This window comes from Ranitomeya variabilis, chromosome 1 (genome assembly GCF_051348905.1).
Source record: "Ranitomeya variabilis isolate aRanVar5 chromosome 1, aRanVar5.hap1, whole genome shotgun sequence".
Taxonomy (NCBI): Eukaryota; Metazoa; Chordata; class Amphibia; order Anura; family Dendrobatidae; genus Ranitomeya; species Ranitomeya variabilis.
Window position 1 is genome coordinate 639,313,430 of NC_135232.1, and position 19,484 is coordinate 639,332,913.

Here is a 19,484-nt window from a genome sequence, read left to right on the forward strand (position 1 = left end):
GAATCTAATACGGACATATAATGTATGCGCTTGCACACATCGCGCCATTCGGCCATCTTATTAAAGGCCATGACTGAATAAACTGTGCGGCCATATTGATGTAGTCTGGCATGCGCAGATACAACCTGCGCCGCCATATAGGTGAAGGCTACAGCTCAAAGAATAGAGGCAGCCATTTTTATGTAGTCCGACATGCGCAGTAGAAGCTGCGCAGCCATATTAGTAAAGACTACAGCGCAAATAATAGGGACAAGCAGCTGGGCAGCAAAATACAAGAACTTAATAAGGTAAGTAAAAATAGAAAAAATCAATAGCCCATTGACTAGCCCTGTAACAGCGCATCCAATTAAGATGTGCCTGACTAATACTGTAGGAATATATAAATATACACATACCAATCGCCCTGGTATATGCTGAATGATCCACTAATGAAATAGCCCACTCAAACCAGAATAACAATATAAATATAATGAAAAAAGTAATAGAAAGAAAAGAAACAGGACAACAATAAACATAAATGAAAAACATAAAAACTAAAGGTGAGCATCCTATTCAGTAAATCGGTTAACATACAGCTAAACTCATCCCAACAAATGGGGAAATTGTCCCTAGATGAAGATAATCATTTCTTGATAGGGAAAAATAGTTCAACAGTAGCGGGTAGAGTAATGGCCGAAGTCCATAATAGTCTCCCTTTGTAGATGTATACACATAGGGGAATAAGTACAAATATAGTCCAAGTGGATTTCTTCGACCAATCCGGTCGCATACTGCTCGCCAATTCCACATTCCGAAGATGTATATATGATCCATATAGATGGTTGGCCTGTTTCCAGGGAGATAGCTGAATAGTCGTCCTTCACGTGCCACAAACATCAATACTGAAAATAAAATTACACCCATTAAAATCAGATTAAAATCAAGTGCATGCGGAAGTATATACAGAGAGATCCAGCACAAGCAACCAGTGGACTACAAAAATGGGGCAAATGAAATATTTTCATTTAAACCCTCCGGATGGATAGTCCGGAGACGCCAAATCCATTGCGTCTCCAGCCTCCCCAGCCTTTTAGAGAGTTGACCCCCCCTGATATTTATTCTTAGGGTATCAATACCCCTAACCCTAAACAATGATACATTACAGCCGTGGAACTCCTTAAAATGCCTGGGTAACGTATCAAGCCTAGATGCATCCGTGTGGCCACAAGCCGCCTGTATCCCCAGAACATGCTCCCTAATGCGGACCTTCAGTTGACGAGTGGTTAATCCCACATAAATCAGTCCGCATGGGCAGGTAGCATAATAGATCACATATCGTGTAACACACGTGATGTGTGCTCTAATGGAATATGTCCTGGCACCCCTTGAATCAGTAAACGTGTCACAGGTATCCACATTGGGGCAGGCGACACAGCGGCCACACGGATAGCATCCAGACCTGGGAGTGGATCTCTCCAGGAAAGTTGGGGGATGCTGGCTCACATAATGGCTTTGCACCAAACAATCCCGGAGATTCCTAGCACGTCTGAATGTCACCAAAGGTCGGGTGGGGAGGAATTTCCTAATAATCGGATCCACCTTTAGAATAGGCCATGCTTTCTCCAATGTCCGGCGTATCTGATCGGATTGGATGCTGAAGGTGGTAATAAATCTAGTTTTCCCGCTAACACCTACAGAGGGTCGTCTAGGGGGGCCATACATCAGACTATCTCTAGAAGTATGTTTAGCTCTCAGATATGCTCTTTTTATAGACCTCCCACTATAGCCACGCTCCCTAAAACTTAGGGACAGTTCCTCCGTACGTTTTTTAAAATCCCCCATGTTGGAGCAAATTCGTCTTAAACGGAGGAATTGCCCCACCGGGATAGATTTTATCATGTGTCTTGGGTGTCCCGTGGTAGCATGTAGTAGGGTGTTGGTTGATGTTTTTTTACGGAATATATCCGTATTCAAAACGCCCCCACTATTTCTCTTTATCGTGACATCCAAGAAGTCAATGGAATCAACATTAGATACAAACGTAAGATGGATATTCAGGTCGTTGCTGTTCAGAGAGACATAAACTGCGCAAGGTCGACGGATGTGCCCTGCCAGATGAAGAAGACATCATCGATATAACGTGTCCACAAAGGGACACGATCAATCGACCCCTGTTCATCTGACAGGGGAAGGTCCCTCTCCCACAGCCCCAGGAAAAGACCAGCATACGCGGGCGCAAAAGCCGCCCCCATAGCAGTCCCCTGGAGCTGTAGGTAGAAGGACCCTTTGAAAACAAAAAATTATGAGTGAGGGACAATTTCCCCATTTGTTGGGATGAGTTTAGCCGTTTAAGCGTTTTACTGGTAAATTGTAGGTACAGTCCGGAGCACAGGTTACAGGTGTTGATGGGGTCCGGGCAGCCTGGAGGTAACTTGGGATCCACCTAGCCAGGAGAGTTCGGAGGCCTTCCTGAGTTTAACCGATTTACTGAATAGGATGCTCACCTTTAGTTTTTATGTTTTTCATTTATGTTTATTGTTGTCCTTTGTTTCTTTTCTTTCTATTACTTTTTTCATTATATTTATATTGTTATTCTGGTTTGAGTGGGCTATTTCATTAGTGGATCATTCAGCATATACCAGGGCGATTGGTATGTGTATATTTATATATTGCTACAGTGTTAGTCAGGCACATCTTAATTGGATGTGCTGTTACAGGGCTAGTCAATGGGCTATTGATTTTTTCTATTTTTACTTACCTTATTAAGTTCTTGTATTTTGCTGCCCAGCTGCTTGTCCCTATTATTTGCGCTGTAGTCTTTACTAATATGGCTGCGCAGCTTCTACTGCGCATGTCGGACTACATAAAAATGGCTGCCTCTATTCTTTGAGCTGTAGCCTTCACCTATATGGCGGCGCAGGTTGTATCTGCGCATGCCAGACTACATCAATATGGCCGCACAGTTTATTCAGTCATGGCCTTTAATAAGATGGCCGAATGGCGCGATGTGCGCAAGCGCATACATTATATGTCCGTATTAGATTCCGGAACTGCTTCCTCTGCCCTCTGTATTATGGCGCCATCATTTCGGGAGCGCATGGGGCCCCATGTGTTTTCTGTTATGTGGCGTTCAGGTGTACTGAGAGCGGATCAAGGAGGTAGTCCGACGCTATTGGTTAGTCCACTAATTGTAGTCCTACCATTTTGTGCCCTTTCTTATATATATATATATATATATATATATATATATATATATTAAACCCAGCACTACATCGGTGTACCCCTTGAGAAAGGCATCAGCCGAAACGCGCGTCGGGGTGGACAGGGGTGAGGTGCCAGTCCACATTGGGCATATCTTCACACTAACCGGTATGTATATAATACACTACTATTGTGTCAGGCTTTTTAGTTATCTTTTTGGACTTTATGTCCATCATGTGTAGTTACATCGGGTAGTCTGTCGCATTTTTCTGATTTTTTCTGAGACATCTGCGTTGGTTAGTGAGTGGTTCCCTACACTTTGTAGGCACCTGCCCCCTGTCCGTTTAGGTGCATGCTGATGGTTGCATGGGGATTGTTTCCTTCTGTCATGTTTTCATCTGGTTTTATTATTAATAAAGATTTTTTGCACATCTATATATTTGGACTATTTGCTGCTTTCTTTCTCTGTTGGTTTGGTCTATTGTATTGCAGTTGGTCCACTATGGTCCTACTTCTTTGGTCCCATTTTATATATATATATGAGTATACCCTATCTGGGTAAATAATTATGTTGGTGACTCCGTATTTTTCCACAATATTGTTCTTCAGAAGGAGGCAGCCTGATCTTAGCTGGTCTCCCCTGATGTTAATCTCCTGTGCTTCACTCTCCTGCACGCTCACTGAACAATATTTGGCTTTCTGTATGTCTCTTTCCAGGAGCTGTAGTACCTTCAGACTACACAGCCCCTTCAGACCTTCTGACACTCTATATCGGTCTGCTCTCTTCTCTGTTTGTAACTTTCTGACTGAACTACTTTCCCTCCAGATCAGAATATATTTATAGGGGAGTTCACCCTAAACTAGGCTTAGAGCTCCCCCTTCTGGCCTGGAGTGTGAACATGTTGTATGCATTGTGGTTACCTGATAAAAGATATCCTTCATCGCTTCTGAACGTAACATCACTCTCCCCATGAGGAAAGCAATGCTACTGTGACAACCAGGACCCTGGGGCGCCACACTCCCCCCCGTTAAATCCAGTACTCCCGGACTGGCAAAAGAAGAACAACAATACAGATTAGCAAAAAGACATACAAATTTTTGGAATGCTGTAAACAGGTGAAACAAGTTAATAGTGCAAACTGGAGCTTCCCTTTATGGGAGGTATGGATGCTTGAACGTTACAAGAACATATATGCATAGCATGCATACTTTCAAAAATAGAAAACAGTATAATAACTAACTATGAAATGCAATTACCCTTATGGGTATACTACTTTAAGGCTTCAAAGTAAAAAACAAATTGTATTTTTTTATTGTCTTCAAAGTGCAGAACTTTCCTACAAACGGCGACTACCCCTGCGGGTATACTGCATCAGGTCCGTTTAATTCAAAAGTGCAACATTAGACATCTTCAATACTTTCTGTGCATAACACTATCTGGATTCAAGTTTCTGTTTTCATTTTTATTCATTATATTAACTCTCTAATATATTAACTATCTAGCATATAAAGTACAGTTCTGACTAACTCCAGATATTACTTTAACAATGCAACAAATTTAACTGGTCAAAAGTGCAAATTCAAATCTAACTTCTTTCAGTACTGAGGTAATGCATTTAAAGGTGCAATTTAATACTCAAGTCAATTAATACTTTATAACAGCAGCAACGATGCGAGGGACTCGTCATAAACCCCCAACGTAGGCTTGGGCAAGCTACAAGGCGTGTATCCAGACCCGGAATCCTGTCTCGCCAAACGGGTTTTTCTTCTGGTCTCTGTAAAACAAGGCAACTTTCACATTAATATTAGAATAAGTCTCTTAAATGCTTCTTTGTAAAACCAGTAGGAAGCACCTAAATAGGTGCCAACTATGTACAATGGACAGTTTTTGATCATGCTCAGTCCATGATTCACAGTTCTGGAAACAGCTAAACTTTTGTGCAAAAACTCTTTAGTGCAAAGAAACTTTTTAGTTCCCAACCTTGGCCAGGTAAAATAAACTTTTAAACTTGTTAACTATTCACAGTCAGGTTTTCCTCTCTTTTAATTTTTCTTTGGCTGTCTCCAAGGCAATACTTGGCACTGAATACTTCCTGGCCTGGGAAGGTCTTGAGCCAAAATTACTCCTGGTAACAAGCAGATGTCATGGATTTTGTACTCATGTACAATCAGGTCATGTCCTGAAATGGGGGTCTGCGTGGTCTGAGTACACGTGATTATTGGCATGGTGGCCACTGCTGTCTCAGTGGTCGTGATGGTGTACACTGTCGTCTTGGTGGTGGTGCAAGCTGGGGTTACAGTGGGAGTGGTGGTGGTGGTAGCTATTTTGGCGCTAGGTGGCGCTGTTTGCATCTTTAGTTTAGCCAGCGTTGAAGCAGCATCCCTGTGCTTGTGTACATTCAAGTTGTACCACCATTTTTCACTAAGATGCCTGGTGTAAGTCACATGGTCACCGGGGTAAAGATCCCTGTCCCGGTGTCCTTCCCGGAGGTGGGACTCCACATCCCTCCTATTGACAAAGACCTCCACGTACAGGCCTGGCTCTTTAATGAACCCCCAACCTTTCTTTAGTTTGAAGGTTACCACTGTGCCCTGCTTCAGTGGGGCCTGATTTGTCTGGCAGTCCTTGCGGGCCTGGGCCTTGGTACATAATTCCCTTTGGTCAAAGGCTTTGCGCCTGGCCTGAGACTCCTCCTCCTTAGCCTCCCATTTGCGGACCAGTTGCTGCTGATATTTCTCCCAGCTTAAAACTTCTAGGGTCTCCCTTTCCTGCTTCTACGCCCCGGGGAACCCCATAAGGTCAGTTCCAGGATTCACCCAGCGGTACACTGCTCATTCCGCGTAGATCTCACCCAGCACGCTGGTGGGCTGGATCACGGCCTTCATAAAGTGCTCCATCCCCATGGCTTGGTCCCATTCCCCCAGGATCTGGAGTCGTGCGGATCCATGGCAGGGCGGTGCAGCGACTGGGCCCACTAAAAGTCCCTCGGCTACCGGGGCAGGGTTGTTGTTCCTACCTGCCGCTGCGGTGACTCCGGTGCCAGTCTCCTCTGTTGGTGTCGGGGGCTGTTGGACGGGATGCGGTGCCTGCTGTTCTTTCACTGGCGCCGCTTTGCACGTGGTTCCAGCGTCCAGCTGCATCCGCAGGAGCTGGTCGATTAAATCTTAACACTCCGGTCTGCAGGAGTTCGGAGACGGCAGGTGCTCACTCGCCGCGGCTTCCTTCCAGGTGGCTAGGGGAGTCCTCCACTTCCACCCCATGCTCTGGTTCTGGGCTGCTGGCCATGGCGTCGTCCACGTTGCTCTCCGCGTCCGGGTCTCTCTCCCGCTCTCTCCTTTGGGGGCGGAACTTCTTCTTTCTCTTCCTTTCGCCATTCAGGATCAGGAGGCGGATCTCTGTATCTGATGAAAAAATGTCCACATGGTACAATACTTGGACTGGGCAGTCATTATTTTCGCACCGTGCCACTAGTCCCCGCCCACGATGGCGCACTTGTCTTTTACAGCACTCCTGGTGGCGCTTTAATGGCGGCAGTTTTGGCGGCAGTTTTGGCGGCAATTTTGGCGGTACTTCACAATACACAGTTTAGGCACAGTCTCTTAGGCGCACATGACCCAATTCCCAGGGTCAGTCGATCCTGTTCATGACGCCAAGATGAGTCACCCTGCCAGGGCTGTGGGGTACTCGGTACCAGGTCCAGTGTTCACAGGGGGATGTCACGGTGGTGACCTGGTCCACGGCCCTGAGCGCCCATGTAAAAGGGGAAAGTCTTTAAAGGGGGATTTGGTGAGTAGAGTTTGTTCGTGATGCCACCTGTGGTATTCGGTCAGTGGGGACAGACGCTGCTTTAAGGGGTCCTCTGGGGTGATGTTATGGCAGCTAGATGGTATAACTTCCCACAGGTGAAGTGTATCCCCAGGGCTCCCAGTGTGTAGATGGAGATGGTGAATGGTGCAGTGAAGAACAAGGACACAGGTTTGCAGTCTCTTTACCTGGTTTACTGAAGACTTCAGGCAGCCACAGTCCAGGGTACCAGATCACAGGGCAGACAGGATCCGGCCGGCTTGGAAGCAAATCCAGAGTCCCCTTTACCAGGTGGAGTTAAAAGCCTTCCTCTAGCGCGGTGGTGTTGTAGTCCCTTACTGCCTATGGCTTCAGATAAGGTCCTCACAATTCTTCTCTCTGTCCCCCATATAGGATAGGACATAACCCATATGACTGGTGACTTGAGCCTTTTTACAGGGACTCTAGCTTGCCCCGGGCTCTATATGTGTCACCGTGCCTCCTGGGTATTAAGGCGGACAGGTAACTTGCAGTTCAGCTGTCATGCCGGTCTCTGATGTAAGTCATAGAGTCCTTACAACCTCGGTGGTCTGGCTACCGGTTATCTGCGCTTCAGAAGGAGGCAGCCTGATCTTAGCTGGTCTCCCCTGATGCTCCTGTGCTTTGCTCTCCTGTACGCTCACTGAACAATGTTCGGCATTCTGTATGTCTCTTTCCAGGAGCTGTAGTACTTCAGATTACATGGCCCCTTCAGACCTTTTGACACTCTGTCGGTCTGCTCTCTTCTCTGTCTGTAACTTTCTGACTGAACTCCTTTCCCTCCAGATCAGAATGTATTTATAGGGGAGTTCACCCTAAACTAGGCTTAGAGCTCCCCCTTCTGGCCTGGAGTGTGAACATGTTGTATGCATTGTGGTTACCTGATAAAAGATATCCTTCATTGCTACCAAACGTAACATCCCTCTCCTCATGAGGAAAGCAATGCTACTGTGATGACCAGGACCCTGGGGCGCCACATGTACGTGATAGGGAACTAACTAGCCCTGCTCCCAAAGGTACCTCTAAAGGTGAGGAGGTTTGGGCTACCAGCCTTACTGTTGTCATGTAATACCCTCAGCTGTCCTTTCCCCCTCTCCCAGGAGGCCTAGGACAGATATGTTAGTGTATAAATATGTAAAACAAACAGGGATAAGAAAAAGCAACTTGCATGCAAAACACTCACTAATGGTAGAAAGGAATAATCGGAAGGATTGCAATGTTCAAACCAAATTGGAATAGGATAATGGAGAAAGTATGAACACCAAAACAGCATACAACAATCTCCAACAGCAACAATGAACTCCAATTTCAGGACAGCATCTCCAGCAAGCTAGGATGTAAACATTCACTGGTGAGGATGAAAAAGTCTGGCCAGTTTTTAAAGAGTGAGGAAATGAGCAGGTCAGGAGCAGCAGTGAAATGGAGCTGCATGTCTCTAAACCGCATAGAAAGAGTCATTAACCTCTTCAGCGCCAAATGAAGTGAAGTCCATTTAATATGAGGAACCAAACACACAGGCTAAATGGAAGACCTGCGATTCACAAAACTTAATGATCGGCTAACCCTAGATTCCCCAGGATGATGTGACACACTCGTGGCAGCTGTAATACTGATTACTGTCACACTGGTGGGTATGGACCCATCGCGCAATGGGCCGGGCTTAACCTGGAGAGCATAACTAAGCAACTACTTGGTCTTCACTAGAGCCTCTGATGGTGAGGTTAGGCTTGAGCTTTAGGTACCTCTCCAGGGCATTGCCCTGTACTGTAGCAGCTGACCCCAAGGGTCAGGAATGCAGGTACGGAGTTGAAGTGTTGGTGGGACAGGGACAGAAACACTGGCAGAAAGGATACTGGTGCTGGTTCAAAGTAGTCATCTGGTTTAGACAAAGCAGGTTCAGGTTCACAGGTACTGGTTCAGACAGGACGGCTGGTTTAGACAGGATGGGTTCAAGAGCACAGGTATTGGTTCAGATAGGACAGCTGGTTAAGAAAGAACAGGTTGAAGATCACAGGTTCAGATTGGACAGGGACTTCCAAAGAACTAGAAGGTTAGAAGACAAGCTAGAAACTAAAGTTGCCTAAAGGGGGGGTGCTTTAAATACATGATGCCTCCCAGTAAAAGGCTAGGGACACTTCTGGAATGTGCGCTTCCCCTTAAAGAAGAGGGGAGCACTCACCCTTAGCAGGTTGCCAGATCTGCGTGGCATACGCAGAATCCGGTACCTAGGAGCTGTAGTGGGAGCCACAGCAGGAAGAACAACAGAGCGACCGAGGTGGTGAGCATGTCGGCGTCACTGCTGGAGGGAGCTAGAAGAACTATGTAGGGACGCCTGCGTTACAATTACATTGATACCTTTGTTGTTATAAATCTGCTTTCTTGTTCTTCTTTAATCACCATCACTGACCAGAGGCATGCGGGGCCGGGGAACCACAGGGAGAAGACCCAGTGCACAGTCTGGCCTCTGTGCACTGAAATCTCATTAGAACAAAACGTCAAATGGTGATTAAAGAAGAACAACAAAGCAGATTTCTTCACCAAAGGTATCAATGTAATCCGAATTACAGCGTCATTAGTCAGGTCTTTACATTACATTACAAAATTGTGTTGACAAGTATATGATGCCCCAGAGTCCTGGTTGTCACAGTGGCATTGCTTTCTTCACGGGGAGAGTGATGTCACGCTTGGAAGCGATGGAAGATTCCTTTTGACAGGTAATCAGCACATACAACACTATTCTGACTCCAGGCCAGAAGGTGGAGCTCTACACCCGACTTCAAGGAAGCTGCTCTGTCTGGTCGGGAGGAGGAGTTAGTTGCTAGGCGGTTGCTAGGCAGTTGGGAAGAATTAGACAGTTGGTGCCAGACAGCAGACTGGAGCAGTCTGAGGCAGAAGGACGAGTGAGGGGCTGTACAGCCTGAAGTGCTGTAGCTCCTAGATAGCGATATACAGAAGGAAGAACAGCTTTTAGCGAATGTGCCAGAGAGTGAAGCACAGGAGAGTGACAACAAGGGAGAATATCTGCAACTGGGCTAGATCCCTGATAGAGCGTATATACCGATAACCAGAAGACCGAGGCTGTGTCGTACTATAGGAGGCACAGCAGAAACTGGTAGGACAGCTAGACTACATGTAACCTGTCCGCCCTAATGCCCAGGAGACACAGTTGCACAAAGAGCCCGGGTCATGATAGAGACCCTGCAAAAAGGCTCGAGCCACCTGTCATACAGGTTTGTGTCCTACTTCAACAAACGACAGAGAGAAGTGAGAGGACCTTGCTACAAAGCCATAGGCAGTAAGGGACTATAACAACACAACGCTAGGAGGAAGGCTTTTAACTCCACCTGGTAAAGTTGGACTCTGAACTCGCTTCCAAGCCGGCCGGACCATGCTTGTCCAGTGATCTGGTGCCCTGGACTGTGGCTGCCTGCTACAATCAGTAAACCAGTTAAAAGACTGCACAACTGTGTCCTTCGTTCTTTATTGCCCAACTCACCATGTTCCATCTATACACTTGGAGTCCTGGGACCTACTTCACCTGTGGGAAGTTATACCATCTGGCTGCCATAACATCACCCCAGAGGACCCCTTTAAGCAGCGTTGGTCACCTCTGACCCAATACCACAGGTGGCGTCACAAACTTTCTTTATTTCAAAAACCCCTTTAAAGACCTTCCCCTTTAACGTGGGCACCCAGGGCTATGGACCGGGTTGTTGCCACCGTGACACATCCCTTTAAGTACCGGACCCGGTACCGAGTATCCCACGGCCCTGACGGGCGTTTCAAGTACTCTGTGAGTTCTGTAAACTATAGAACCAATTAGAATAATAAGGAAAACTGCTCCATAAATTGTTGCATTATGTCATAGTAATATAATAAACGGGAGGATTAATATCGATTAATAAATAATATTTGATGACTTTATAAATCCATGTTAGTTGAATGCACATTTCTTATGGCAGACAGGAACAAACACACATAATAAAGTAAATGGGCATACATTCAGTTTACAGGCAGGCAGCGTAGTCCAGCAGGTCATCTCCTCTGCAACTGCCTCCAGTAATGCTCCCATCACTCCAAGAACCACCCCACTACTCTCCGACAGTGCTATTCACAGTTTCCATTCCAGTACTGTCAGTGGAACCCAGCAAATATTACCTGTCCGTTCCCAGGCTTAGAGCTCTGTGTGAAAATAGCATGCCAAAACTTGTTACTAATGATAGATAGATAGATTAAAAAAAATGAAGGCAGCATTCCCAAAATAGAGAAGTTGGAAAAATGTAATAGCCCATAGTGACGGCAACGTTTCGGTGCAATTTAGTACCTTTCTCAAGCTGAACCGAAACGTTGCTAACTTGCCGTCACTATAGGTTATTACGTTTTTCTAATTTTCTATTTTGGGAGTGCTGCTTTCATTTTTATATGTATATTGGAGGATTTGTTTATGCCTGGGAGGCTTTGCACCCCTGCCTTGATTTTTTTCTATTTAGATAGATAAATAGATAGATGATAGCTTCAACAGGATAGGTAATAAATGTTGGATAGCTTTGGGGCCCCACTGCTGGGACCTAACTGATCACTAAAAAATTTAACCCACACGTTGCAGATTTGTTGTGTTTTTGTTGTGTGTTTTTCTGAACAAATTTGTCACAAAACATGAAGGATTTCCTGATGCTAGCAAAATGAATGAGAATCCTGAAGTCTCATGCACACATTGCTGTTTTTTGATTTGCAGATTTAAATCTGCAGGAATTGTTTCTGCCGCTTTTGCAGCAGATTTAACTCACACTAATGAGTGGGGAAAACTGCACCCAAAAACACATGTAAAAAACACATCAAAACCATGGCAAAAATATACATATTTTACTCAGCGTTTTTCCTGCTGAGAAATAGTGAAGAAATGTCTCCACCAAATATTTAATGTGTGCACATACCATATGTAAGGATGCAGCTGGACAAGTCCTGGATGGGAGATGTGTCACCATGGTGGTTAGCCTCGGTAATGTGAAGCCCAGGGAAAAGGATCCTGTAAAGTAGTTGCTGAGAAGTTTTTAATGAACCCAGTTTTTGGGTTTGGGTTTTAGGAATGACCATCAGAGCTGGGTTGGACTGGTCACTCCTATACCTCTTATACAAGCTTTTGCAGCTAATTTAAAAGACAGCTGATTTGCATGGGAAGCTGTCTGTGTGGGGAGGTGAAAAGACATGATCTACTGTATACTAGTCAGCCTGTGATAGGGGCTATGTTAGTCTGGCTTTACCTTTGCTTGGGTGAGCTCTCTCTGAGAATCTGTATGTGCTATATGGACTGTTCTGCTTATTATTTCCCTTTGTCACAAAACAAGACTATTTTATTTTGTGAGCTGGGATGCTTTATGGATTTTTAATAAACCATCACTGTTTGAACTTGAGAACTTGCTGCCTATGTCTACCTGAACCGCTGTCGGAGAGAATGAACCCCTACACCTTACAGTGGAAAGGAGCATGCCCTATACCTCTCCATTCAATGTGTGAGGGAGGTAACAGAATCACTTGAGTACTGTACTCTGCTATTCATGTCAGTCCCATACTCAACCACAGACCCATTCAACACCTTTTCAACTGTAATGTCGAGGAACTCGTGCCATTTTCCAAGTGGTTGATGCCCGCGTGTCTGATTGGGGGGACCTGAGCAAGCAGACATTTATCACCTATGATGTACATTGGTGAAAACCCCCTTATTTTTAATTCTGATCTCCTTCTTGTGACTACTCCATTGAGACTATACTAGAGGTAGGAAGGACCAGTGTTTCAGGTTTTTCATCTAATAACAGACAAGGCGAATAAAGATATGCAAGACCTTTCAAGAAATCCATTATATTACTACAATATATGGATCATTTATCATAATTATTATTTTGATAGGAACTTGTCAAAACAGCCCATGGCTACCCACATTTCTAAGTTCCAAGTTTATTCCTACAGAGGGCAGCATCTCAGTGGCTATCTGAGAGGGTAAAGATGGCACAGCCTGCCCTTTGTATGCTGAGAGACTCCCAGCTGTGACTTGTTACTGAAGCATGAAATTCTGCATGAAATAGTAATGAGTTACAGGGAAGGCACACAGTGACGCTGAGTACCATACTGTGTGTCGGTAAATAACAAGCTGACTTCTGATGTATTATTAAAATTTACATTAACACCGAGACCTCCACCTAGTATGACAAAGATTGTTATATACACAGAGTGCCCTTGAGTCATACATACAATATAGCCACTGGTACAATAGCATCTACTAAAGACAGTTCTGATCTATGCAGTCTCAAATTGAGATTAAAAGTTCAGTCTTGAATGTGTGATCCTGTCTAGTCATCATTTAATTCACCGACAGTAAACGGCCAAGTCCGATATCGGTGTCTACCAGAGAATGTAATGTTTCCTCGCCATGAGCTCACTTATCTCTTGTCCACTCTCTCGTAGAGTTCTAATTGAGGCTAGATCTGGTTCACGACATTTTGTGGTCACTGTTTCACATGTATGACGTTAACATTTGTATCAAAATTTATATCTAATAAAGAGTATTTTTTACTTGTTTGTTGGGTTCACAATGTAGCTGTATCAAAAATATCTAAAATCAGTCGACTTCACAACAGAACACTATGAAAATAATGATTAAGTGGTACATATTTTTTTATTAATGGGAATCAATGACAAATATATTCAACTTTGTAGGCATGCAGTTAATTACGTCTAGGGAATATGTTCAGCAGACTGTATAAAATATTCCGCTGAGATTAGTCCCCAAACATGGAGTAATCCATGATCAGCTGAGGTTCTTATTTTCTCGGCTGGAATTTGCTGCTAGACTTCTCTCCAAATGCTCAGTTTAGCATGCCTGAACAACGTAGGTAGACACTTTGGGTCCAAGTTATAGATGTTTTTTTTAATATACTTGTCTTGTGACTGTTTGTTGATGCTTTTTGCGCCAAATTCTTCATAGTGGTGTATGCGGTGCATGAATTTTGCACAAAGATCAAAAAAAAATATTTTTTTTTCTTTAACCGTTTTTGTAACAAAAATTTGGCTTACATAAGATCACTCGAGGGGGACTGGAGTAGAGTTGCGGCAGAATAAAAAAAAGTCACAAGTGATGGATGAATCAAGCAAAAACATGGAAACCCTAAAGCCCGCTTACGATGGCAAACTAAAAAAAGCAGCTGTGAACTAGCCTTATTTTTTTTTGGTTAGCGTCAACCTATGTATAACTTAAGGGAATGCAGAACGTTCACCTTCATGTGGCAGCAGGGCACTCTTTTTATTTCCCTAGAGAAGAGCTGGCAGGAAACATGGCCATTCTGGCTTCTTACATATACCGACACATTTTGTGGTTGGAAGTTATTTACAACTGATTTACAATGTTCTTAATGGACTATGTCAGACACAGCAGAGCAGCTGTAAGCCTCAGCAGAGGTGAAAGTGTCCTCCACCTTTGTGGTGGTGCTAACAATCCTGGCATTGCTGCAGATGTTTGCTAAGTGGTCCCAGCTGGTTGAAGTAAATAGCCATTCAAGGTAAACACCATTTTAATTGCATTTACCTTACAAAATATCCCCCATATGATAAAGATATTTATGACCCTTGAGCATCACAGGCGGCGATGGAAACTAAGCGCCGGTGGTGTACAGTGTCGGTCTTGTACTGGTATAGAACAGGTGACTTTTGACTCATAATGTTTGCCCTTTTCATACAGGATTTCAAGAAATGCTGCAGATGATTACTGCACAGTGGAAAGAGCTGCAGAAGCAGATAAGAAGGCAGCACGGTTGGATTATGGGTGCTCTTGATACAATCAAGGCGGATATTCTTCAGAAAGATGAGTTTCCAGAAGTTGTAAGTGAATCACAGGTGAGACAGAAGAAGCCTCACATTTTATAAATGGATAGATAGGAGGTGTTCATGCAACCAGAACCCCAATCAGGCAGTTATGCTGTTATTAATTCTTCCTCTCCCTCTTGCAAGACCTTTGATATTTCTACCAAGGGCTCTAAGGAGTTAAAAGATTTCATCACATTTGGGAGGATTTCGCCAAGAGAATGTTGGCTTCTACAGCAGTACATAGCAGACTGCTGGTTGAAGTAACCGTAATTCTGTCAGTGAACTCTTCCTCTGATTTGAAACCTTATCTCTCTTTTATCTGAACTGTTAGATGAGCATGTATTCTGTCATCCGAGACAATCGAGTCAAGCATGCAAATCAAACATTGATTAAAATCTGATCAGAGTGTGATCCAATTCTCTCAGATAAGGATAACATGGAAAAATACATTTCTCCATCTTCTCCATTCGGTCAGTGTGAAGAAATCATATTGCACTCAGATGGCATCTGAATGCTGTTGGATGTTTTCCATGGATTAATTGACTTGCATGGTCAAGTGCAAGGCATGCAGTGGGCCGGTCCGACAAAAAAATCTGATATGTGCACGGTCCCATAGAATAACATTTGTTAATGTTTTGTCAGATCACACTCGGACCGAAAATACGGACCACTGCACAAGTCTTAAAGCTGATTTTTGATCAAAGTTTAACTTATTGTTGTCATAAATCAGCTTAGAAGAAAGTTTTACGAAAGGGTTAAAACCTTGCGATCGGAACGAGCTTACCGGCAGATTTGCTGTCGATCCATTCTGCAGCCAACTTTATTCATTGATTCAAGGAGGCTGGAAATGTCAAACTACTCAAGTTACAAAAAATATTCTGCCAAAGACATCCATATCCTCGTTGGGATTTCTGTTCATGAACGTTAGTAGAACTCAAAGTGCTAAGTCCCGTGGGTGTCACACACCGGGGCCATAAAACATTTGCTACTTTCATAAATCATAATAATGATTTCACTCTCTGACACATTTTGATCACATGACTTCATCTAATGAGCAGTTTGACTAATTAAGAAAAAGTGGGTGGGGGTAATGGCAGTTCTCACTTTAGCTCTGTCAATGGAGAGTAGTATTTGCAGTCCAGTGGAGCTTTTGATGCAGGTGGTGCAATGCAGACCTGCATGCAGATTTCCTACAAGCGTAAGGGTTAAGTTTTTACTCTTTGCTTACATCAACCCTTAGAGGACACCATTTTTCCTCCTTAGACATATAATATATTTCAAATATATGCTCAATGAACAATACCGCGTCATTAAAGTTGTACAAACATACTCCGCGCTCCTCTCTCCTGGCACCCATAAAACCTTGTTTCTTATTACCTTCAGCATATGTTCCTGTTGTTGTTGACTGTGTGTGGTGTTTCCCCCTCAACCCTCCTCCTCTTCGTCCCCTCCTAAATGATCCCCATCAGAGCTGTAAAATATTTTGAATGCTGATTATTTTGTCCTCAGAATCATAATGCAGTAGAGCGATTGCCTTTCAACAATTCCCAGACTGATCCACGGATTTAAGGCTTAACATTAAGGGTACACAAGGATACCGGCGTATGTACAAGTGTTTGTACAGTATGTACGCTGTCAGAGTGAGTCTTTTGGGGTCTGACCTTTTAGATTAATCTTAAAAAAGTGGTAGATATTTAACGATTTAGGAGGAACTTTGTATTGTTTATTTTTCACATTTCTATGAAGATTTTATAATATCATTGCTATTTTGATGTAGTTAAAGGTGGTTGTGTTACTTTACACTGTTTTGGGATAATTTTTTATTTTTAATTTTTAGACCTCTTAATACCCTCTTTATGATGTTTGTTAAAGGGTCCTCATTAATTGTTAATGGTTGTTGAAAACTTACCTTTTTTGGTTATCCTGTTAACTCTTCCTGTGTGCTTAGATAGAATTTTCCAGTTTATTTGGTCTTCTCATAATACCCTTATGAAAATTTAATTGCAGCACCAAGAAAGAATCGTGAAATTATGGAAATTACAGAAAGGATAAACATGTTACTGGTATAAAAAATTTCAAAACATTTTGATTTATTTAATATCGAGTATGAGTGCCAGGTGCAGAAATGCTCTCAGTTATACAATTTGCGTAAGGTTATTAATAGTTGTATGAAGAATGTTCATACAACTATTGCACGTGAGCATGAAAATGATCAAGATCCGCTGCTTGCAGCTCCCTTTGCAATTGCCGACCAATGATTTCCAAGATGTGATCAAGGGGAAACAAGTCTTGAGATGCCTCAGGCCATGGTAGTGCATTTATGCCACACAGACTTCTCACAGTTGAATAAGCAACTTGCGGCCTGGCATTGTTGTGTTGAAAAATGTCTCCTAGAACAGTTTTAGAGAAATGGCCATTCTGTGCATTCCACAACCAAATAAATGTATTACGGAGTTGTTAGTGTACCTGGAATGAAGACTAGAGGTGTCCAGTTTAACATTATGTCACCCACCTTGGAGTAGTACCAATGTAGCATTCTTTCATTCCCTTGTGATGGCCTCTTCATGACGTTGCTCATATGGTCTCCAGACCAATCTCTGTTTATCATTGCATCCTAGACAAAAGCGAGACTCATCTCATCACTAAAGAGGATAGCCCTATATTCTAACCTCCATTGCAGTCTTGCTCTGCACCATGATAACTTTTGAGATCTGCGGAGTGTGGTTAATAGAACAACCCATAGCAGGACTGGTTTTGCTTATGATCCAATGTCGTGCAAATGCCTTCTGATGGTATGGGGTGAAAAAAAATTGTAGTCAGACCCCTGAAGTCTTCATTCACAGGTACGCTAACAGGATTACAGTGAGTTGATCATGGAACCAGTGGTACAACTCTTCTCCAAAGTGAGGAGCCTTTTTTGTCAACACAACAATGCCAAGTCAAATGTTTATACCGTTAATAGCCTGCATGACCTAAACAACTTGTGTTCCAACCGAGCACATTTGGGATATGATTTCTCAGCAAGTGCACAGGGGGCTGCCGGCAATGGATCTTGATTTGCGGCCCAAGTGCATTCAACAAGGCAGAACATTCCTCAGACAACCATTAATAACCTCATTGATACCAGTGACGATGTGTAAGTGCAGGGATTTCTGCATGTAGCACTCATACTCAATACATTGGTATGCATTGTAAATTATGCATTTTACCTTATTTACATATCATTAATGTGTGTTGATCTTGTGATTTTCATAATTCCACGCTTCATCTTGGGGTTGCAATGTCAATGTTGAGGAGTGTGTGTTCAAAATAAGGTCAGCCTGCGTCTTTGTGCTCTATCTGGGTGAATAGTCTAGATTTGGTTAGGTATTCATATATTTGCTTTCCCTGACGGTAACCTAGTCTCAAACTACCATGTCACGTCATAGTTCAAAGGCATCAATACTTCCCTGGCCAACTCCTTTATCCTCCAACTTTCACATCTAAAGTACCATAATTTCAACCAAATAGATCCTTTGTGAAGATAAGCCATTTAATTTGTTTTCTTGAAGGTCAGCTACCCATATGTGCCCAATTTCTTTTTTGTTTTGTTGTTTATGTTAGAAAAGCTATCTACTGCGTGCTATTGACATCAACTCAGTCTTACCTGTTGTTTTCACTTTTTTTACATTTAGCTGAATCCCAAGTTTTTTCCTCTACCTTTATCTTTCCTTACAAGGGAATTCGAGTTGTCAAGAAGACACTAAGAACATATATAAATGTAAAACTGTGTTAATAAACATAGGTCTACTAGCACTGTACATTTTGTATTGTCATTGTTACCCCTTTCTTTAATGGATTCATTAGAATCTTGTTCGACAGTATCTGAGACCTTGCTTATGTAAACCTGGCCTCTGTATTTGGTGGAAATCATGTAATGATTAGACTATGGTCTTCAATTAAAAATGTTTGGGGTATACATACAGTACTCAGCATAAATGAGTACACCTTCTTTGAAAAGTATGATTTTAATCACAGTCACTAAAGGAAAAAGAAGTCTGCACCAGCTGCATGTTTAAACGACTAGAACACACAATGCAACACAGCGGGATGTCTGTTGGTGTTTAGCCTTGACGGAATCCAGGTGCTCATTCAGGAAAAAAAGTTCTGTCTAAGCAAACGAAAAAAGATGTAGGAGAAGAGCACTCACCATCAGTTAAGACATCCTATCTTTATTACGACATCAAGTCAACAGCAGGACAAATGGGGAGAACATGTGTATCTACAGACAACGGCCGTTTCGCGCTACCAGTCTTCACGGAAGATCTGTGTAAGCGCGGTAGCGCGAAACGGCCATCGTCTGTGGATACACACGTTCTCCCCATTTGTCCTGCTGTTGACTTGATGTCGTAATAAAGATTGGATGTTTTAACGGATGGTGAGTGCTCTTCTCCTACATCTTTTTTCATTTGCTATGATTTTAATCATCTCACTGAACACAAGAACAATTAATTTTTTTTTACAAAACTGAGTTTAATAGAACATTTTTTAACCCATAACATGGAAATAAGGTTAGTAATATAACTTTCATTACAAAATCTTCAGTTTTACTCAAATTAATTGATGCAAAAATGAATACATCCCACAT

General features: G+C 43.1%; 1 protein-coding gene across 2 annotated transcripts in view; it reads left to right on the forward strand.

Annotated features, from left to right (window-relative positions):
- AKAP6 (A-kinase anchoring protein 6) overlaps positions 1–19,484 on the forward strand; it is a 633,848-nt gene that overhangs the window by 372,685 nt on the left and 241,679 nt on the right. For both annotated transcript variants that reach the window (XM_077261103.1, XM_077261107.1), the window contains exon 7: positions 14,733–14,887. In XM_077261103.1, coding sequence (XP_077117218.1) covers positions 14,733–14,887 — 155 coding nt within the window. The remainder of the gene's footprint in view (positions 1–14,732; positions 14,888–19,484) is intronic.